The 23,420-nt window shown below is 39.8% G+C and overlaps 1 protein-coding gene and 1 long non-coding RNA gene across 4 annotated transcripts in view; one reads left to right on the top strand and one right to left on the bottom strand.

Moving 5' to 3' along the window:
- Positions 1–143: 143 nt before the first annotated feature.
- Positions 144–23,159, top strand: LOC122163567. 3 transcript variants are annotated; one of them, XR_006169984.1, is made up of 4 exons: positions 144–674; positions 6,082–6,203; positions 19,735–19,820; positions 22,610–23,159. It is a non-coding gene; the product is annotated as an uncharacterized LOC122163567 (long non-coding RNA). The 3 variants fall into 3 exon arrangements; XR_006169983.1 differs by lacking the exon at positions 144–674 and adding an exon at positions 2,614–2,757; XR_006169982.1 differs by lacking the exon at positions 144–674 and adding an exon at positions 2,614–2,803.
- The window catches only part of ATP7A (ATPase copper transporting alpha), a 28,498-nt gene continuing 9,975 nt past the window's right edge, over positions 4,898–23,420 (bottom strand). The window contains exons 4-23 of the mRNA XM_042824870.1: positions 22,072–22,800; positions 19,690–19,890; positions 18,478–18,641; positions 17,773–17,934; positions 17,106–17,182; positions 16,712–16,937; positions 16,019–16,252; positions 15,511–15,602; positions 15,013–15,140; positions 14,690–14,844; positions 14,218–14,352; positions 13,188–13,382; positions 12,813–12,995; positions 12,276–12,489; positions 11,462–11,608; positions 10,883–11,025; positions 10,348–10,551; positions 9,691–9,808; positions 9,055–9,157; positions 4,898–8,266 (exon numbers count right to left, since the gene is read on the bottom strand). Of these exons, the coding sequence (XP_042680804.1) occupies positions 7,990–8,266; positions 9,055–9,157; positions 9,691–9,808; positions 10,348–10,551; positions 10,883–11,025; positions 11,462–11,608; positions 12,276–12,489; positions 12,813–12,995; positions 13,188–13,382; positions 14,218–14,352; positions 14,690–14,844; positions 15,013–15,140; positions 15,511–15,602; positions 16,019–16,252; positions 16,712–16,937; positions 17,106–17,182; positions 17,773–17,934; positions 18,478–18,641; positions 19,690–19,890; positions 22,072–22,800 (3,887 nt within the window). The 3' untranslated portion in view covers positions 4,898–7,989. The remainder of the gene's footprint in view (positions 8,267–9,054; positions 9,158–9,690; positions 9,809–10,347; positions 10,552–10,882; positions 11,026–11,461; positions 11,609–12,275; positions 12,490–12,812; positions 12,996–13,187; positions 13,383–14,217; positions 14,353–14,689; positions 14,845–15,012; positions 15,141–15,510; positions 15,603–16,018; positions 16,253–16,711; positions 16,938–17,105; positions 17,183–17,772; positions 17,935–18,477; positions 18,642–19,689; positions 19,891–22,071; positions 22,801–23,420) is intronic.

Below are 23,420 nucleotides of genomic sequence, written 5' to 3'. Positions count from 1 at the left end.
CCGCCCGCCCGTCAGCCATCCGCCCGCCTCCGCGAGAGGCCGCGCTGCGGCGGAGGCCTGGTCACGTCCCGCACGGAGCCGCTGCCGCGTGGGGGCGGCGCGGAGTGAGGAGGGGCGTGCGGCGCTTCGGGCCTCGTCTTCGCGGTGCTGCGCTGAAATGAATCCCCCTTCATTTCCAGTCTTATCGAAATGAATGCTTCTAGGTGTTATTTTAGGGCTAGTTCTACAGAAAGGGCGAAGACGTGCCCGCGGGAGGGGAGCCTTGAGCTGCAGGGTGGGCACCGACCCGCTGAGCTGGGGCTGAAGGACCAAGAGCAGAACTGACGACTCGTGGCTCGGCCTAACGTTTGTCGGCAGGTTGATGCGTTGCCATTCTCACTCAACACGCTTGTGAGGAAGGCCTGTTAGCAAGTCAAATGCTTGATCTTTGCTGTTCTGCTCTTTACTGAAGGCAGGGCTACATGTGGCTGAGCAGTCTGCAACAGAACAGCGAGAAGGGGACACAAAAAGTGTGCTTACAAGAATCAAAACATGAAGGTATGCAGAGAGCAAAACTAACGCATTCCCTCACATGTGGACTGAAACATCCCACCAGTGCTGGAGCAGAAGCTGAGGAGCCCTGTGGTGTGAGAGGTGTCTGAAGGCTCCGAGAAGGTGGACAGGCCTCAAGGCAGGTCAGAAACATCCATACAACCAAGTTATTTGCCAATCCCCCTGGCATTATCTACAACTTTAAAGTAGTCTGGGTTCAAATTAAAATAGGTCAGATAACGGTCTCAATACACTGCAAAGTAAACCTAGAATGGATCCAAGGGCCCCTCCTGCGAGTTCAGATTAGTAAACCTGCTCTGAACCTCCAGTAGCCAGCAGGGATCTTGTAAGGCAGAGATCAGAGTGCAGCGCTGTATCACCAGTAAGCTAGGCAGTCTAGCACCACTGATGCTATAGTGCTGATCACCACCAAATCAAATGCTGAACTGGTCCCAAATCCAGCTTTCCCACAGTCCAGATTTGCTTTCTTCAGTACTTGAATTTATTCAGTATTACAAGGTCTTCTTTTGAAAAGCTTGTGTGCCATCTCTTAGCAGTAAAAAAGCATGAAGGAGAAATGTCATAGTGCACACAGTAACCTGAGCACCCGCAGTAACACAAGATGCAAGGCGGTTTTATGGCAAAGCTCCTTGAGGAGAAGGGGCAGTGAGACTCTTGCTAGCCCTCAGTTAGCAGAGAGTGGTCAGGAATAAAGGACTGCACAAGTCATTTTGACTGAATTTGGGAAGAATCAAATAGTAAAAATACTTCAAAACTATTTCCAACATAGAAGTGAAATACAGGAATAGAAATACAGGAATAACGTTCATGCTCTTCCAGTGCAGTATCCTACAAGGATAAGAATAATAGAAAACAACCAATAAAATGCAACTCGCTAGGACTAAATCCACTACAAATATATATGTATGAGAGGCCAGTACTGTGTAATGTCTTTGATAATCTGAAATTAGGATCTTAGTGCAGCTATAAGGGTCCGTTGATTTGGGGCATCACTGCAGGCATCATTTGTAAGGTGGACTCAGGTTTTACGTTTGCTTGTTTCTTTCTCTGTTTGTTAGGAAGCAGGCAGGAGGGAAAGGGTGGGAGGAAGTCACTTAAGAACTTGTGGGGAGGAGGAAGAATATAATTTCAAATGGGATATGGCTGGGAATGTGTGCGTTGTCAAGAAATTAAAGAAAGGAGAAGCATTACAGATGTGTGTTTAAGACTCAAAGCTGATTTCCAAATTTGAGTCACCTTTCTGTCCTTCCTGTGTTGTGAAATATCTACAATATACTGCAAATATTTAAAGAAAAAAGCCCGTGCAAACAGTTCAAAACCTGTGCTTTTAAAGTAACTGATACAACAAACTCAGGAGGGCAAAGAACAGGTAAACTAAAATAATAAAAAAAAGAAAAAAAAAAAAAAAGCAAAAAAGGATGTGGAGTGAGCACTGTGGTGAGTCATTTCTGGGAACACGAAGCAGAAATGTAGCTTTCAGGGACGCAGCCATCATCTGCAGCATCCTGTCTGCTTTCACCAAAAGGAATGAGATCGCGGCAAGTTTAGGCAGACTGTGGGCTTCTGTGCACCGGCCTTCGTGTTTAAATGAAATGAGCAGAAGGGCTTGGAGGCCGGTTATCTGGGTCTTCTGTGCCACGTGATGCAGCCATCCTGTTTTTAGAACTACTGTCTGTAGTTTAAGTTTATACTTGAAAAAAAAACAACCAACAGGTTTCAGTGGAATTTGCAAGATAATAATTTTGTAAGAAAGCTACGAGGGTGCTTTTTAACTTTCTCCTTGAAATGGAAGATGTTCAGGAAGGAACCTGAACTGCACCTTTCTCTATTGTAATTCAACCAGCTGTGTTTTGCTCTTGACATTTACTACTGCCTAAATCAAAAAAGGGACAACAAATCAGTGTAACCAACAGTCAGGAAATAATAAAAAGAGAAATCCGCACTTATTGCCGCAATAGCTCCGTCAGCGATTGGACGGCGAGCAGAACGTAACTTACTGTGCAGTTCGGAACGCAGGGTGCACCGACAGAAGCACGGCCCGCCCGACCCCCGGTGCGCCCAGGCTTTCCGCGCAGCAGATGCCGCTTCCAGACGTTTTAAGGAGCAGGGCCCCCTGGGGGGAGCTCCGCGGTTGCTCACTGGGCACTAATGGCGTGCCAGCGCTCGCCCAGGGGTTTCACTGCTGCAGCAAGGAACAACGAAAAGGTTTTTCTGCCTCCCATTGCAAGTATTGCTCCCCAGGCTCTGCCAGGTGCTCCCTCTGTGTTCATCGCCTAATCCTTTTCACTTTGTTTTCCGATTTGCTTTATTATGTTTTAATACATTTCTTTAATTGCTCTTAAACTTCCTGACGTAATGTCTGCTTTGTTGATTTGTTAATTGCTCACTAACTGCTGAACGCTGAAATAATCTGGTCCTTTTTGCCTGTTTCTCTTACCTTCTTAATGAGGACATTTGCTTTGAGCACAAACCAAAGTTCACATAGCTGGGCAGGCAGGCTGTGGAAGCACGGGATACAACAGAGGAGAAAGAAGGTAGCACTGATTTCCTTCTTTGCTGCTTTTATCTTGTGAAACTGGCCGTGGGAGACTGCTCTGCTGCTCCGGCACACAAGGCCTCTCTGACAAAGACACAATTATTTGCAGCCTGTTCTCTGTTCCCTGAAGATGCCTACTGAGTTCAGTGGCTCAGCAGACTGTACCTATTTTGAACTCAAGCATTTTACAGCAAGGAATGTTCTTCCATTTCTCAGAAGCATCAGCCAACCACAGCTCTGCCTAGAATCCTGCTCTATACAAGTCCCCTCTCTTTTCTTGCATCTGGACGTGTATGCACACAGCTCTCAAGCTCTTGTTCAGCAGTTCATTTTAGTTATGCACTTAATGGGACACAAAAATCTTATCCTCTTCAGGTGTTCTCACTTGTCATCTGGAAGAAATGATACAAATTCACAGCTACTAAAATTATCCAGTTAACTAGAAGGAAAAAAAAAAGAACACTGACAGTAGCACAGCTCTGGCATCTGGACAGATGCTGAATTTTGCCTCAAAGCCTGACCTTCAGGGCTCTCAGACTGCTCTGCTGAGACATTTTCTATAAACACTACTGGAAAAAAAAAACAGGGAAGAATGCATTTAAAATAAACTTAGCTATACTAAAAGCTATACTAAAATAAAAGCACTAAAATAAAAAAAGGGCAGGGATTAAAAACAAACATGAGGATTGCTCTGAAAGTAATGCCTCCTGTTTTATTCTGTTGGCTCACAATGTCAAGATGCAGATGTTGGTAGGCTGGCAGTGGAGGGGCAGTGGAAAGTAGAAAATACCCTGGAGAAAACGCCAGCCAGAGACCAGAGCCTGAGGACCAGGTTAGGGTTACAGTGAAGTAAAAAGAGCAGCTGGACAGAAGAGCTGAGAAGGGAGCCTTCCTCACTTACCAGTCCTCATTTCTTCAAATATTGATCAGAGTAATTCCTGTGCTGCAGGGGATTTGTGCCCAGTCCAAGAAGTATTCTGTGGATGGAACCTGGCCATCTCCACTACAGAAAGACAGGAGTACTCACACTGAGCTCTTTCACAGGTTCGTGCCTGGCACTTTTCCTTGAGACATGGTGTGACTGCCTGAATGACAGCGCTTCAGCCAGGCCCTTCTCCATAGTAAAGGCAAAAAGGGCAAGAGACAACAGGCACGAACTGAAACACAGGAATTCCTGTTTCATCTCAAAATAGGAAAGCTTTTTTTTCCTTCCCCTGCTCTGAGCAGTGGTGGAGACTCTGAAAGGTTTGACGAGACTCAGTACTGGGCAGCCTGCTGTGGCACCTGCTTTGGTAAGATCTGCACTTCTTGTGCTCCATTCACAATCTTCAGCAGCCTTCCAACACCAACTACTCTCATTCTGTAATAATGAGATGTCCTTTATGTAAGGATTATTCCCCAGTTTCCCAGCTTTCACTCAAACACACTCTTTCAAGTAGGCTGGGCGTGCTGCTGCAGGGCATGCAGCTGAGTAGCGTTGGAAGCACATGTAAGAAAACCCTACTACTCATCCCTTAGCCAAATCAGGGGAAAAAAACCAAAACAACACTGCTTCACCTTTCCAGTTTCAGAGTGAGTTCTTACTTGGCGAAGACAAAATGCATGCAATATGAAAGGCCTTCAGAATCATCCTGTACACACACACTTCAACCTGCTGTACGGTGAATCCAACATCACCATGTCCCAGAGATGCCACGTGTTGCCCTTTAATTTAACAGTGTGGAGGAAGGGATGGGAACAAATTTTGAACAGCTAGCTGCAGAATCTGTGAAGTCAGCACACAAAGTAAAGGAGATCACAGAACATGAATAAAGATAGATCTTTTATTATACAGTTTATAATTATCACTATAATAATGGAGGAACAATCTTAAAAGAATAAGAATTATGAAACTGCATTTTCCTCAATATAAAGAAATGTAACAGTACTAAATTAACATTCCATAATAGCGTTCTTTTTTCCATTCAAATTTAAAGCATTAGGATGGAACTTGTTTTAAGCAACATCTGTAATAAATAAAATTGCTTGCTTTCACTGTGTTCTGCCAGCTTCACATTCTTTTTCATTTAAAATTTCAAGTGTCTACACTTTTAAAACTTTATTGGTAAGATTCGGAGTGATGCTTAAAGCCTTAAGAGTGTGTGTGTATATATATATATATATATCTTTAAATAAAACAGGTTTTATAAATAGTTACAGAAAACAAAACAAACGAGTAATACATAATTCCATTTGTAACTGTGTTTCCAAGAGATATTTTAGATTCTTGAACTCAAACAGCCTACAAGAGGAGTTAAGGGACTTACATAGTAAAACATTTACATTTAAGAACACATTTACCTCCCACATTATTTCACTTGCACTGTACATTGAAACTGAAAAATATTTTGGTTCCTCACTGTAAAGCACCTTGTAAGATATTTTCATCACAAGAACAGCTTTCTGCAAGTCAGTATTACACATCAGGCGAGCGAGAAGCAGGGCTGCACAGACAAACTGTTCTCAAAGACCTGGACTTCCTTAATCAGCTATGCTGCACTCAAATGCACTGTGTACTAAATTCAAGTTCAAAAGACATTTACAGGCAGGTTTTCTTACAGAGGAAAACTGGATTGAAAAGGACTTCCAGGCTCAGTCTTGACCAGTGCTGTTAGCAAGAGGCATGGCTTCATGTGAGCTTCTGTCAGAGGTTTGGTTTCTACCCATACCAGCTCTAAAAATGTATTTTGAAAGAACGGAACAAACTCCTCATGCAGCTTTATCTACAGAGCAGGGATGAGATCCCATGTAACTGCTGTATCTTTGCAGTAAGGGCACGATGTCTGTCACTTACAGACCACATGCACCATAGCAGGGGCTGGAGCAGCACCCGCAGCAGTGGAAGTCACTGAAAGAATGTCAGGATCTGCCTTGTGCCTTTGTGTGATTTAGATGACCTGTTATCAGCAAAACTCAGACAATAACTTGCAAAACATTTCCTGTTTCATCTGCAGAATCTTGCTGAGAACAACACTGAGAATGAACAACATTTAACACGACAACTGAAATCTTTGGAAACTGTTTACACAGCCTTAAAGCACAAAAAGCTGCTTGAGAGCATTCTGTTGGCCTTTAGGTAAGTATCCAGTTTGAAAGAAATAGCTTTGTTGCTGAAAACCAAGAAAAACATCTTCGTGAAATGGCTTTGCAGTAGTGCATCTCAGAATTTCATAACACAACATATACATACAACCTAATGGGAGTGAAAACCTGTACTCACGTAGAGATATTAAGAGCCTAATTCTGAGACAGAAATATTTTGTTTCTTAAATTTGTGGCAGCAATCAATTTTGTTTGTCCTCACTGCAATATAGCAACGTATACTGATCTACTAACAACAACATAACCCACAGCACAGTTCTGTTGTTTTTACACTGGTATTTTTCCTGTGTGTTAAAAAAAAAAGTTAAAAAAAAGTAAAAATTGCTTTTGACTTATTATGTGCTCAATCTATGCACTCACAGATTAAGTTAAAAATTAGACCATTACAGAGATCCCTGTCCTATTCTGAAATGGATATTACATTTTAGTGGCACTGTTTGGAATCACATGTTTACACCATTATTTGTATCTTATGATTTAATTCAACAGTATTGAACTTCATAATTGTTTTAGATTGCTGTCTCAGCATAGGATTTAAAAACAAGGTTTACTAAATACCAAATAGGTAGCTAGCTACTGGGTGATGAACACCAACTTTAGTTCTCATTGAGAATATTTTAAATATTCATGATTAAATGATCAAACTTGCATTTTGAGATTTCAGTTCTGTAACAAATGAAGTTGGTCTTAATTCACAAAGCCTAAATCTGAACATCCCAAACTAAAAAGGTTTGGATTGATGGAGCAGATTCCGGACCATTCCTGGCCCACTTATCTCTACAGGCAACTGGTGTTAGTGCAGTATCTGAAAAATAAGTTCTCTGATGAGGTTAGATATCCCCAGAGACTGACCTGTAAATATTTTAAAGGTAGTCTGTGTGACACCAAACTACTCTGGCTTGTTTAAGGAGAGCTAGTTGATTTTGGCAGTAAGCACTGGCTACATTGCTGCCTTTTTAAAAGCTAAGCATTTCAGCAAACAGCACGTCACATTCAATGCTCAGATCTCTGTTGAAGAGATTGTGAGTTGAGAAAGAGCAAGCCTCCCAGCCTGCTTGATCTTCAAACACACAATCTTTGTAGGAGTGTACTAGGGCAAGGATGTACAGTGTTAAACCCAGGTTTAACCTGATGTTAGGAAGCAATCACTAAATCTCTTTTGAAACTAGGAGCAAGAAAAGTTGGAACCAGACATTTATAAAAGAGATGGTGGCGTTCGAGAGGAATGATTTCTGGTACAATGCAGGCTGTGGAAACAAGAGCAGTCCTAGAAGTTTTTAAGTAAGGCACATCTATCTGCAAACACAGAACTTACAAACTGCCACATCTGTAAAATACCGAAATTTTTTTAAACACAGCATTAAATCTGACTGTGTATAAAGAAACCCATTTAAAAGGCTGGAACGCACATTTCTGCTTCTTTAGTTTCCTTAATTGTATTTTGACATTCTGCCAGAAGATTCTGCACTTCAAGCTTCATGTAAACACAGCTCTATTTGCAAGCTTCTGCCTCTTTTTTTTTTTTTGACAAGTCTAGTTAAAAAAAAAGTAGTACACTAGAAGGCCATTGGAAATAAACTTATTTTCTACATTAAAGAAATACCTGTATAGATAAAATTAAACCCCAGAAAGGCAGAAAAGCATCTGTAACAACGTCCAGAAATGATCTTTGCTTGCACAAGCCTGTAGGCAGTTTTCAGGTTGTTTCGATTATTTTTTCCATTTTGTTACTTCCTTTCTCTTTTCCTTTTGGAAATCATTCATAACGTCGTGTCATCATCTTCTCCAAAACCTCCCACCAACAGTGAGTGCTTATCTGGTTCGTTAAGAACTATGCTGTTCACTGACCGCTTATCGGAAAAGAGAGAATTGATGGAGGCTCTGCTGTAATTGATGATTCGATCCATTAAACTCAGCTTACGAGGGCCTGTCCCAGTGTCATCAATTCCAATATGGACACTGATTTCTGATGGGCTCTTCTGCTTCATTTGGCCATGGGCTCGGAGCTCCAGTTTCTCAGAACTTGGCTTCTGGTACCTAAAGAAAGGAAGAAACAGAAGAAGGTCAGCATGTCTTAGGTTGAAGTAACAGACACTAAAATATGGAAAGAAGCTAGCTTGTAAGTGCTATTATTATGCACACACACATTTATAATACCATTTACTAAGCAGTGATAACAGTTCCAGATTTCACAAAGCTTTATAACAAGAAGTTAATTTGGTGCTTTTTGGCCAGGATGCAGAACGGGTAAGGCAGACATGTACCACTCAGTACTGAACTGCTTTAGTGGAGCTGAGCATCTGCAAAACGTGTATCAGCAAAGCATATTACTGAGAGCAGACTGCTCCCTGAAACCCTACACGTTAACTGAACTGCAAAGAACACCATTCCTACTCCAGTGCTCCCAGCTGCAAAGCAAGAACAAATTGTTCATTCACAAATGCAGCTTAGTTTATGTATCAACAATCCCCAGTGCTGCTGCACTGTGTACAGCTGAATTGCTTTGGGAGACTCACTTCTCAGAAATCAGCACGTGCTGAGGTTTCTCCAAAATATACAAAGGGCACTAAGGAATTTTAAATTGTGAATGCTTCTGATTTTTACAGTTCTCTTCATGATAGAAATTACATTTTTAAACACTACTGTCTGAAACATTTTTGGTCTGATTACTCTTCTCCAGTAAAGAGAAAACCCACCACAGATGTGCAAAAGTTGTTCTTCAAGAAGTTTCACATATCATAGTCCCACATTCATTTTCAATCACTTAGAGAAAAAGGTCTGAGCTTCAAATCTAAACTACAAATAACAACATTGCTCGTACTCACATCTTTAGCAGCAAAGAAGAAAGCACAACAGAAACAGAGGAGGCAGCCATTGCTGCAGATCCCATCCAGGGCTGCAAAACCAGACCAATGGGCAAGAACACACCTAGAAAAAGAAAATGATGAGTTCAGGGCAGGAACATGGCATTCTCCAAGTACAAATCCACTGTCTTCTGTAAAAACCCAAACTCCACTACACTGTCTAATTTTAGTTCCATTTCAATTATATTTATGAATATACTTTCAGCATAGCGTTAAATGACAAATGCTTAATATAAATATTTATATTCTAGCTCAGGCAGAACCCATAAGCGAATACATCTGAATTTGTCGTTTATATAGTATGATATATAGAAGTAGGCATGCCTTGCCAGCCTTCAGTAAAATGTTTGTTCACAAGATCGGGCTCACTCAATGAACAGCTTATTTTAAAGTGGGTTTATGTGCCAGGTGCATCTATAGTAGCTGTAATATCAGAGAGGACAGTGCACAAATACGTCACTGCACACTGCAGGCACAGAACTCTGCACTTAATGTCAGTCAGAAACCAAGAAAATGGATTCTATCCCATACAGAAATACATTGCTGTCATCTAATGACTGAGCACAATTTTATTATCACAGGGAAACATTCACATACCAGCAGCTATGGGAACTCCAACAAGATTATAAATTAGCGCAAAGACAAAGTTGATCCGGATCCTTTTGACAGTCTTCCTTGACAAATCAATACTTGCTACCACATCCATCAAGTCATCCTGGAAGTCAACATTTATTGGGAATGTCAGATATAAAAAGCATACACGTGCACCACCACCACATTCCCACTTTAAAGCTAACTGCCACGTACCGGATGTTAACAGGCTACACGTGCTGAACTTTCTGTAGGCTGATCTATTATGTCTGCGTAGAGCTCATACAATGAGCACCAATTTTGTTCCAGACATCCCCACAACCCAAATGAACATACACAGCACCATCTATGTGGTACAGCTCTATATGTTTACCTCTCTGTCAAGGTATTGTTGATATGTGGGAAGAAGTGACTATAACATTGGAGATATTCCCATATGTTCCTTAAGTATAACTCACTACTGCCAAAAGTCACCTCACTTTTAGTTCCTTGGCCACTTCCAAGCTCTAACTGCCCCCAAATCTGTAGCAGAAAATAAGGAAAGATTTCTTCATAGGACAAGTACACTACTAAACATCAAGACAAAGACAGTACTTAATTGTAATTGTTTATGAAGGTGCTACACCAACGCAATTGAAATTATCACACACACCTCTTTCTTACCTTAATGAGAACCACGTCAGCTGCCTCAATGGCTACATCAGTGCCCGTGCCAATAGCAATTCCCACATTAGCCATAGCGAGTGCTGGGGAGTCATTGATACCATCTCCAACCATGGCCACCCGTTTTCCTTCATCCTGTAACTGTTTCACTTTGGCCACTTTATGAGAGGGAAGAACCTCTGCAAACACTTTAGAGATGCCAACCTATGGGGAAAGGTAGAGAGAGAGAACACCAGAATAGCTTTCTCACTAGCTATCGCATTATTAGAGGTGGTAGCTTGTACTATAGAGGCCGAATGTCATGCTCATGAGCCAAAGATCAAATCCATCTGATATGAAAATAAGTCTCATTTCAAAGCTAACATTACTCCCATTCAAAAAGGATTCTTCAGTCCCCCTTCTTATTCACTATACATTACCATTTTTCACCACACATCATTTCTATGCTAGCCACATGCAGCAGCAGCATGACAATATCTGTTCTGCAAGTGGGATGTAGCAAGCTTCAAACCACAACACAGACCTAACTGCTTACCTGAGAGGCAATGGATCTTGCTGTTTTGCTGTTGTCACCAGTCATTAGAACAACTTCTAAACCCATATTCTTCAATGTGTAGACTGCCAGCTCAGCTTCTGGTTTTACAGTATCAGCAATAGCTATCAAGCCACACAGCACTCCTTAAAACACAAAGGAGTTTGTAGTAAGTCAGGTTTTTTTGGGGGTTTGTGATGGGAGAAGGGAAGTAACATTTTCTTTAGTAAGATCACTTGCAGAAACACTGCTATTGACAACGAAAGGTGAAATGTGAACAGCTATCAGGGCAGCAGTGTTAAAGGCCACAGAGTACAGACTGTTCAACAGGAGAATTGTTTTTTTCTTCCTTTCTTCTACTTTGCTCTCCTTCAGGTCTTACCTTAAGTTCACACCTCCTATTCAACTGAGAAAGGCAGGAAGAGGTTTTCTCATATGAAAATGTTTCAAAACTTAGCTAATCATGTCTTTTCATCCCATTAGTCTACTTCAGGTATAACTGTTAAGGCATTACTACTTACCAGTTTCTATTTAACTGCTGACTAATCAACCTCTGAATGAAGGATAAGGCAATGAACTTACCATCAACAGCTATGAGAACTGCTGTGCGACCTCTCCTCTCATGTTCCATCATGGCTTTGTCAACATCATTTTTAACAAGAAGGCCATTTCTGTTCATCCATTCCCGGTTACCAATGAGAACAGAGTATTTTTCAGAAGTAACTGCAGCTGAAAGAAAAACTCTTGCCATCATACAGATGATTAGGAAGCTTCCTGCCAGCTAATCCTACTCGTGGTCTCTCAGTACGCACTGAAATATTAGTGAAGAATTTAAATACTATTGAAAGAGACAAATTTTCCCCTTCAAATCCATCTTTTCAGGTGCTCATGACAAGAACACTGCTAACATTTCATCAGCAATAGGCAGTTACTACTTTGGTGGGCTGAGAATCACAGGTCATGGGGCAGTAAAGCGAAGTCTCTTTCTCAATGCTTTTAATTTATTGTTCTAATACAGTTGAAAGATCTAACAGTGAGCTGCTCTTGATTGAAAAACAGATGTGCAAATAAACATGATTTTGGTTAGCAAAGAGTAACTTGGGATGAAACTAGTAAGTAAAGAAGAGAGAGCTAAGAGACAATTCCCCATGATTTTCCAACTCCATAGTTAATAACTTTAGTTGCACTTATACCAACAGAATGTTTTTATCCAAATATCCCGAGTGATGTGTGACCATGAAATAAAGAAATGGCAACTCTATTTCATAGGCGACTTGATGCAAGCCCAGTTTTCCAGGGCAGAAAGAAAAGGATCTCATTCTTAAGGATCCTGACTAAGATCCAAAACCAAAGGCGTCTTGCAATATATTTAATCTATGAACTGGAGTCAGCTTACTTGGTAAGTCAGCATCAATAATCAGAGCAGGCTGCACCAATTCCTCCTCGTGTTCCTCAACTTTTACAAGTGTCACATTTCTCATATTGTTTTCTTCAACCATTTTATTTTTCCTGTAGAGCAGTGGTTCTATGTTGGTGACTTTACAGCTAATGCCACAGCCTGGAACTACCTGAAAATCTGTACATGTCCCAAGGGTTTCTGAACCCAGTTCCTTCAGAAAAAAACAAAAAACAAAAAACCAGAAAAAAGCAAAGAAATTTAAATATATAGAAACATGCAACATTTACAAAATTCACAAGTTAAAGTATAATCTAAGCAGGAGAGCAGAGAAACATTCAATCTATCATCAGAATGTAAATGTGAATATCCACTGAATCCAGAATGCGATCAAGGGATTTACAATGGCCTCACAATTTCCAATATTCCATTTGAATACATCCATCGTTTCCTAAATGACTCAAGACCATTTGTACTTCTCAATTCATGCAGGAGAGGTTTATCTGTAATACAAACAATTTTGCCTACACCATTTACCTTTTTGCAGTATTTTGTTATTGCTGCTCCGAGAGGATGTTCACTGTTACTCTCTGCAGTTCCCACAATTGCCAGCATTTTATTATGTGGCAGTCGATTACTCTCTACGAGGTATTTCACACGCATCACTTCTGGAGTGCCATGGGTAATCGTACCCGTTTTGTCAAATACGACCACATTTACCTGCAGCAAAACAGGAAGACACCATTCAATGACAAAAGCTTCCATGCACAGCTAGCTTGGAAAACCTCATTTTTAATCCAACTTTCTAATTTGCTGTTTACAGTGATGTAGAACTCTGCTCAGGCAGGAACTGGCAAAATGCTACTGCTACCAGCCTGCAGAGCTTGCGTACAACAAACCCCCGTTTCTTACCTTATGTGCCATCTCCAACGGCTCTCCTCCTTTGATCAGTATGCCATTCTGAGCTCCTACTCCAGTACCAACCATCACAGCCGTGGGGGTTGCTAACCCCAGGGAACAGGGGCATGCAATACACAAGACTGTGATAGAGGCTTGGAATGCAAAGCGGATTATCACTTCAGCTGCAGAAATGCTCTTATTGTACCCCTAGTGACAGAAATTCGTTTTATTTGCAAAAGAAATTCAGCAATGAAAACAATGCATTTAACTACACATCACCCTTGATGTAAAAAGAAAAAAGAAGATGCAAGATGAAGTATTAAAACTGAAAGCACAGGAAAAATTATGCCACAGCTAAGATTAATTACAAAATTCATTATTAGCATCCAAACTTCATTACATACAGCCTATACTCCTGACTTGTTTTATTGATGACATTTTCTTAAATAAGGGACCACACTCTACGACAGCTCTTCTGAACTTCAATAAAACATACCTCATCAAGAGTTTATGCTACAGCAAAGACACAGAGATCGTTCTCCTGCAACTAATACACCCTGACTGCAAATCTAGTCCACAGAAAAAAATGAGAGCTAAACAACCCCAAGGTACAAATCAGGATTCTCAACCTCCTCTGCCATTCACATGGATATGAATTCCACTGATTTCAAAGGTGAATTTACACACAGCTATGCTAAGAAAACTAGAGGCAGAATTGGAGCCTACGATGCAAAGGATTTTTTGCCCCCCACAAAGAAGGAAATACTAAACCTTGAAGCTTCCCAATTTAATTTTTCTGTTCAGTTTTTTTAAAAAAATAACTTCTAAGAGTTGATTAATTACTGAACATTCGGTATGGGAAAACGTCAGAGCGAAGTCACAGTACAAAATAAATATAAATTAGAGGGATGAAAATAATTTCATGCATTTCCACCCAACAACCTGCAAGGATAATCTAAAAATGGGACTGCTGCAGCCTAATAAATTTGTAGGCTTATTATAAGTGAAATATTTCAGAAGTCACTGAAGGAGACTGACTTACCAGAAAATATTTTTCTACTATTTCAAAATCCACAAATCCAATTATAACCCAGGCAAAGAGGGTAACCACAGAGACAACCACAATAAAAGGAACAAAGTAGCCACTAATTTTGTCTGCAAATTGTTGTATAGGAGCCTAGGAAAAAGAAAAAACAAGTGTCAGCTCCATCAACACCATTCTTACTGTCTTCTATGCCTTCAGACGCAAACATAATCATAAACAAAATATCAGCACATTTGGCAAACCATGCTTTGTAACTACATATTTACTCTGTAAAATGATGAGATTTCAAACAGTGAATCATATCAAAGTTCTCATTCAGTTTAAAAAAAAAAAAACAAACAAAACAAAACCAAAATTCATGGTCCAGCTGCAATTCAAATCTAAACAACCTTAGCCATTTTGCAAACAATTTGGTGTGCTGATGCCCAACTACAACAAAACCCAAATGCTTAGGTTGATGCTACTGTACCTTTGAGGTCTGGGCCTCCTCCACAAGTTTAACAATCTGTGAAAGAGTTGTGTCAGCTCCAACATGGGTTGCTGAAATCAGCAGCGATCCGTTCTGATTAATGGAACCAGCAATAACTGTGCTGCCAGGCTTCTTAGTCACAGGCATCGCTTCACCTAAGGAAAGGTCAACAACAGATAACTGATGGAGCTTTTGCACCAATGTTATTTCTGGTAATAACTACTGACTCTTATATTAAGAAAAAAAGTTAAACTTTTCATCTTCAGATTCATTTAAAAGAAAACAAAAACATGTTTACACTTGCAAACAAAATAAATGCTCACCTGTGATAAGAGATTCATCTACCATAGAGTGTCCTTCAATAACACGACCATCCACTGGGAATTTGCCTCCTGGCACCACTTTGACAACATCACCCCGCTGAACCAATTCAACATCAACTTGCTCCTCACTGGAGAGTTTTCAAACAAGCCATTGTTAACTGAAGCCACCCAGGCAAAAGCACATAAAGCATAATTCCACCAGTTACCACTGTGAGCTTAACAAAGGCTGTTTTACAGAGCACTAAGCCTATCATATGTTAGTTTACCTTCCAGCTGAGTAAATCCACTTATTTCCTTACTAGCAAAAATTAGTAAGATTCCAATAAAACAAACTGCAGTGATGCTTACTTTTCTGCATTTTAACATTTTCAAATACAAATCTACCAGCAAATCTGAAGTCATTTTCTTCATAGTTCTACAGAATTATAACATTTGTCTGTGAACTTAATAAATTATCAACAAAAATGGAACAATAGAAAATGCAAATGACGAAGATACCTTAAGAGAATGTTATCGGGGCCCAAGGTAACAATAGTTGCTTCAGTAGCTTGTAATGAAATTAGTCTTGCCAGTGCTTCTGAGGTTTTACCCTAGAATAATAATTTTCATATTTTTCTGACTACGGTATTGCAAAAAAATTGTGGGGTAAACAACAACTTCACATGCTGCAATTTACTGTTAAGAAAATAAGTTCTGAAAATGGATTTGTATTTCTTCATATTTTTTACTAGTTCAGTTATTGAAGACGATTTTATAACAAAAAAAGGTTAAAAAATATACAAGGCTTTTGCATTTTTGAAGTATGCACCACTCTGAAATTACACTCAGTGTCCAACAGCTTGTAGATATGCTGCTTTCCATTCAATGATGTCAAGAACAAACGTTTACTACGTACTGTAGGCAGCACAAAACTTCAGCCTTCTACCATCACTACTGAGAACTGTCTGAAATACAACTGCCATGCTATGCTCTTTTTGCCCATCACAAGTACTTTTACATCCCTTACCTTTGCAACGTGCTCCAGCCACCGGCCCAACGAGATGAATGCCAGCAGCATGGGAGGTGTGTCAAAGAAAGTCACAGGGTTTACTTTTGCTTTCTCAGCCATTGCAACTAGAAGAATTACAAATGAGTAGACGAACGCAATGGAGGTTGCCAGAACAATGAGCACATCCATGTTTGCAGTTCTGTGCTTCAGTGCTTTGTATGCCTGTATATAGAAGTGCCAGCCTCCAAATATCTGTAACAGTAATGGCACCTGTTATATTCTGTACACACCATCGTAACACACAGCAGCAGTATTTTGCTGAGAAGCAATTTTTTTTGTTTTTGGTCATTTATCTTCTCCATCACTTATTGAACAAAGTCCCGTCTCTGCTCAAGAGCTACATCTTAGATCTTCCCTTCAGTATTCCCAGATCACCTCATCTCCATGCAGTTCTACCAGCTCCTTCCCATGCCCACTGGCTACAGCTAGACAAGCTGCCCAGATGCTGTCAGACTGCATAGCACCCACACACTGACTGACCTGTCCTTAACAGCCCCCAGCACTGTTTATGTTAGCAGCAGTGGTGGCACCACAGAAGTATTTTCCTCTAGAGTAAGAACAGCCACTTGTCAGATTTAATTTCCCAATGTTTTTCATCTCGAATGTCTAACCCCAACAAACTTGGAGTTGTCTTACCATATTGCCACTTACCTGTACAGGGACACAGAGTAAGAATGACAGAAAATTCATAACAGACAGTCCTGGCAGGAGCTGGTGTTCCAAGAACATAGAGGAGTGAATGGCCTCCATTTCCTCACTACTCATGTTGAGATGTCTGTGAGCATCTGAGAGTTGACTGTCCACAACCATCATGTAAATCATCATCGCCATGACAGGGATACAGAAAACCAGACTCACAAAAAAAGACCTTCTCCACCTTAGGTTTAAAAATAAATACATTTGTTTTGCTGTCAAGTGCTGAATAACATTTTAGCTAGCAAGTCCTTACAGACTAACAAAATTTCATAAACTTTACTAAAAGAGAAAATAGACCAAAAAAGCAAAGATGTTTATATATAATCTAAATATATTCAGGAATACTTACTGCCTTATTTCCTGTCTGTGATCTAGATGACTAGCAGATCTATCTTTTTTCACTAAAGCAGTTGTGAAATCTAAATCCTAAGGAGAAATAAATGAATAAATAATTAAATGAGAACAGTGAAATTTTAAAGACTGACTGCACTCTTAGTAACTTATGCACATATTACTGATAACACCAGCCTGCACAACAAATCAAATGATTTGTTTCATTAACTTGTTTCATTCATTTGTTAGTTTTAGATGACTGCTTTTATCTCTGCACAGGTCAACTCAAGAAGTCATAGTCTGATGTAGAAATCAACTTTTCTAAAACATTAAAATGCAAGTCTGAAACGTGACTTTCAAAAAATGATTATTCCTGAAGTACAGAAAATGAGGGACAATGTCATGTAATTTATTTAATCTTTTTTCTGCTACAGTGTTTTACTCTCCTGCAAAACTACAGGTTAACTTCAAATAGCCTGGCTTCCCCAGTCTCTCTCTTTAATGGAGCACTGTTTCTGAGCTGTGAGAACGCTTACATTACCTGCAGAAATCTGCACTGAGAGCAAGACAGTGGTGGAGCAGAATTTTTTCCCTTTGATAGCTTTCCCCTCTGTTGTGGAGTATGAAACTATTCAAAAGACACCAGTTGTTTTTATCAGATGTGGTGCCTTCACAAAACTAACCTTTATCACTTGTATAATATCTCGAGGACCTATAATCTCAGGATCGTATTTAATATGTGCTTTGTTGGTTGCAAGAGCTACTGAGCAGTATAAAACACCATTAGTCTTCATGAGGGTGGATTCTATTTTGTGCACACAAGCAGCAGATGTCATTCCTCTCACCTGTAAAATAAAGGTTTCCTTTAGTCAAAGCAAAAAGTTAATGCATCTTTAGGAAACAGAAAAAGAAAACGTGCTTATAACAACCCTGACCTACTTATTGCTTATGTCTGAGGTCTGAAGCAGCAACACTGGAGGATCACTTATGAAGGATGAGAGCACTACAGAGGAAGACTTAGTTATTAAGCTCTGCTGAACCTCTGCTGCCTCTTCATGCTCAGAGCTGGGACCTCTGTGCTAGACTCAGCTACAAAACAATAAATAGACAAATCCTGCAACGTGCAGAATAACTCCACCAAAATACAGGGGTTTCTCTTTGACTTCAGCATAGTAGTTTGAGCCAACACAGTCTGAAGGACAACCTTAAAATCAATACACAGTTTGTGATACGTACCTAATGCACTCCTATGGTTTGAATTTTATTTATTTATTTTTTTACGTTAAGCTCTATTGTATTTTTCAAACACTAAGAAGCAAATGATTACACAATCATGTTCAATAGATAAAAATAAAGACAAGGGTAGTTGTTTTTAATTATTAGCTTACAACAAGATCCAGAATTCCATCTCCTTCACCACTGCTTTCCATCACGGTCGCTCCAAATCCCAGTTCCCGTATGAGCTCTGCAATCGCTGAAGGGTGTGTGACAGCAGGATTGTACCTCACTTCTGCCTTTCCTGCCATTAGGGCAACAAGTACTGAATGTATTCCTAGAAAAGAGGGATGTGAAAATAGTTGGTGTTTAAGACAGGCCTCTGTGTTTACGATAATGTAACAGCACAACAGCAATCCAATGAAGTTGAGAAATCTACCACATTTCAGGTACATACAAATGAAAACAAGCATTTCTGCAAGATACATCACCAGTGCAACAAAAGCTTGGGAGTGCAGATGTGAACGATGGAAGTGCTACTGCAACTGGAAAACACGCAGCTCGCGCTTACCGCTTAATTACAAACAATCATTTACTCTGTATGAAAAGATGACCCACTTATGAAAAAACCTAAAATGTACTTCAGCCTATTTTTCTGATTTAATTATAGCATTTCAAAATTCCCTTTGCTCAAAAGAGAATTTGAATGAACGTGCTTTGGAAAGCGTAAATCTAACAACGTGCAATCCTACTGCACTAAGTTAAAAGGAAAGTACAAAAAGCTTTTAGGATGGAAAAACAATATTCCAGGTTCACTTGGAATATATCCATCTTCATTATGATAATTAAGTACGGTCTATAATAATGACTCCTCATTATACTTATGCAACTATGTGTTCCTGCAAATTTACACTCTGACAGAAAGACAGACATCATTGTCTTGACTTGCAAAGCTAAAATTAGCTTATCTCTCTTTAATACTGCCATACTAATAATACTTCCATACTAATACTGCCGTTCTCTAATAGTTCCATTTGCAATACAGACATAAATGCTTCTGGTTTTTAGCTTGCAGATCTGGGCAAGTCACACCAATAGAAGAGATCTGTTTCAGTTTCAAGAGGATTCTTATTTGATGTCTATACATTCTCTTTAGAGTAACCCAGCTCCTGCTTTTGCAAGGGATGCTCCAGCCAGCATGCCAACACAGAACCAAGAATTACATTCTCTTCTCATCCTATGAGCCAACTGCAAGTAGACTGCGTTCTCTCTTAAGAAATTTGTTTCAACAGTACTTCTTTTGACAAACCCCCAATTACAAACAGCACAAAAACTAAATGTGTTCTCTAAAAGAAATGCTTAGAAGTGTAACAGATCATACTGACCATCTTCTCTTCTCAAATTTCTCTCAATGTTGGCTACACATGAAGCACATGTCATTCCTGTGACTTGGACGTAGCACTTTGACAAGCTCTTGGACTCCTGTTTAGCAACAAAGCCCTGTGACATTTTGGAGGTAGGCACAGCAGATTCTGGCTGCTCTTTGGGTGTGGGCTGAGTTATTCCCGCAGGCGGTCCTGTCTTTTCTGAAAAAGAGATTGAAATTTGTGTCATTACATACAGAAGATGAAATTACCTACGACCTGGTACTACGTAAGGCATTACTACACACACATTTTCAGGCAAAAAAAGTCCATCTTGCATCAACAATAGAGCAACTCTATACCTTGCCGGGGCAGAAAGTGATCAAACTTAGCCTAAGTTTAGAGTACCATGTTAAAAATATAGCATTGATTTGTACACTTGAAGTGGTACCAACCAAAAACAGGCAGTTTTTTTTCCCCCATCCTCATGCCAGAAAATTAAAATTTGACTATTTTATGAACAAGGAGTCTGTGATGTCAGTATCAGTTGCTTTGATGGAGTTGGTAATTGATGCATTGTTTTATGAGGCTACAGAAATACTGCTGGCTAAAAAAATTATAAAAAAGATTCCACAGATTCTAGATTATTTTATCACATATTTTCGCAATACTTGAGCCATAAAAAACCCCCAGTCTTGATTAATCTTTTCTATTAAGAAAATCATGGCCATATCTAACTGTCTGTTCCAAGCAACATTTCTCAGTCCAATGAAGTGTGAAGAAATTGTCTTCAGGCCCATTCCTAACATAGGATAGTGAACAGCAGTCAACATTCAGGCACTCATGGTATCGTATTTGCTGTGCGACTTCATGACAGCTGCTTGTTTAAAATCCTGTATTCACAAAGTACAGAATTTATAAGAACAAAAGAACCTAAAACCAAGTTGATTTAGCATTTTAACAGGTGAAAGGAAGTAGTGCCTAAGTAGTGCAGAAGTTTAACTAAAATTTGGTCATGAAGTGTGCGGCCCAGTGAAGGGAATCTGTAGGTCAGGTTGTTGGTTGCACTTGATGATCACAAAGATTTTTTCCAATTCAGACGGTGTTCAGACCACTGAAACTTTGCCTGTCTCGTTAAAATTTTTCACTTGCTTTTCCTCATTGTATTCATCCATCTTGTGGTACATCCTTTATCCTCTTTGATAGGTTGCAAGCTAGACATCTGCTTTGCAACCTTAGCTTTATATGTAATTTTACTGACTTTACCAGAGGCACAAGGTTCATACACATTTTGTACAGAAATTCAGTGTTTTTGGCTTTAGAGAATGGCTCTCAAATCACAGACAGCTGCTTCTCATATCAATTCAGATGCTATATTTATGCAGGAGCAATATAAAAGGAATTAAATGTGAGTATGTGGCTTTATTACTTTGGTTACTGCCATAAAATATCTCACTTGCTCTATTCCTTAAAACTTACTGAATAAGAAAAATGAAGCTTCATTGATCCCTCAAGAAGTCGCTTCCCATTAATACTCACCTGGATTATCTCTGTAAACCTTCTGGATTTTGCTACCTAGCTATCTGTTCCCACTGTGCAATTACTTTTAGCATACCAGATATAATGGCAAGCTACATTTTAAATTTCTTCACTGATATCCACACTTCAGGTTTTTGTCACTCTCAGTCACGTCAAAGTCAGGTTACAGCCCTTTGGTTACTCCTCACAAGTTTTTCCTCTAATAATTTGCTACTAAAGAAACTAGCCCAGTAATCTACTATTCTTAGCAGCATGCAAAGGCCCTTTTACCCTCCACGTTCATTTCATGAATATCAGGCAGCAGCAAATTGGGACACCATTTGAATATCAATATTCCTATTTATATTTCCAGATATCTCAATCATTTCTTATCCAGTTCAGAATCTTCAAGGAAGTGTTACATGTACACTTAACTCATTCACTAACAATGAAGACATAAAGTTTCTCTCCACGTGCAGGAAGTACAACATGCTAACTGCTATTTTCATCTTCAGTGGTATCAAATCCCAAACATAAACACAGAATGGCCCGGGTTGGAAGGGACCTCAAGGTCACGAATCTCCAACCTCCCCCTGCCACATGCAGGGTCACCAACCTCCCCATTTAATACCAGACCAGGCTGCCCAGGGCCCCATCCAACCTGGCCTTGAACACCTCCAGGGATGGGGCATCCACAACCTCTCTGGGCAGCTGTTCCAGCACCTCACCACTCTCATAGTAAAGAACTTCCCCCTGACATCCAACCTAAATCTCCCCTCTCTCAACCTAAAAACATTTCCCATTGTCCAGCTCTTATTTACCTTTTCAAAGATTTGATTCCCCTCCTGTCTGTAGGCTACTTTTACAAGTTTAATATGTCATTACCTGGCAAAGAAGCATCAAACCCCATATTTTCTATGGAGCATCGCAAATCTTCTGGGCATGTCTGCAGAGGGTCATATTCTATAATTCCATTACTATTTGCCAGAGAGACATTAATAGATTTTACACCAGCCTTTTGGGAAATGACTCCCTCAATAGACTGCACACAAGAATTGCAAGTCATTCCCTCGATGTTTATCACAACGACTTGAGTAAGGGGCTGGCCAGCATCCTTCACAGACTTCAGTGGAGACGCCAGTGCAGGGAAAAGTGCTACATTTTCATATTTGTCAAGAAGGCTGACTTTAAATGTCTGTGGGGACACTGCCTCTATGGCACTTCTCAGTACATCTATGGTAATTAAGTTTGGGTTGTATTTTACAATAGCAGATTTATTCTCTAATGAAACAACTATATTTGTTACTGATGGGAGCGTTGATATGGTGCTTTGAATATTGAGGACACATGAATTGCAGTGCATGCCATCGATTCTGAAGACAGCAGTCTTTGTATCATTCACATTTCTTGTGTTTTCTTTCAGTGGTGCTGTGTCAGAAGCTTTGGTCTGAGTATTCTTCAACCTTTCCAGGTCAACTGCGTTGAGTTTAAGAGGTCTAGGCTGCTTTTTGAAAGATGCTGTGAAACCTGCAGCTTCGATTTGGCATTTGATCTCTTCTGCTGTAATTAGATGAGGCTGATACACAACAACAGCTTCCTGATTGTCCAAGGACACTGAAAATTGAACAATAAAAAGGAGTGTGCATTACTGCCTTAAGCATAACAAGCATTCTTCTGTAAGAGCAATAGATGTCATCAAGGGTTACAAAAAATGCTTCAAATATCCAGAAAATTAACTGGAATGGAAAGAAGATTTAAGTGGCCCAGTACATTTCAATGTTTCAAAGTGATTTAAGTTCAGTCATTAATTGTCTGAACAATGCCACAATTCCTGCATTTTCTTTTTTCTTTTCAGTTTTTGCTCTTGCCCCAGGATGCTCACAAATGACATCACTATTTCTTAACAGATACATTCTTTTATCCAGGGCCTGCTACATTACATTCATGTTAAAGCTATTTACACAGATAATTTCCTTTTGGATACAATTGTGAGACAATATTAATTTTAATTGGAAAGAAGATATAAACTAATATTAACTGCAACACAGAAAAGACATCTGGTATTGAAGGATTCTATGACTGAAAATAAATGTCAAGAACTCTACTACTATTCCAGTTTCCCTATCAAAACAAACCACTGAATGCTATCATTCACTTAACAGAAATATCCTCACCACAGTTTGGTTCCCCTTTCACTTCTAGTCCAAATTAAACATGCAACTATGCATCTTGTA

The sequence above is a fragment of the Centrocercus urophasianus genome, unplaced genomic scaffold (genome assembly GCF_019232065.1).
Source record: "Centrocercus urophasianus isolate 14NV4802_14NV808 unplaced genomic scaffold, USGS_Curo_1.0 seq_24, whole genome shotgun sequence".
Lineage (NCBI taxonomy): Eukaryota > Metazoa > Chordata > Aves > Galliformes > Phasianidae > Centrocercus > Centrocercus urophasianus.
Note: the sequence above shows the minus strand (reverse complement) of the source record. Positions and strands in the feature narration are given on the sequence as shown.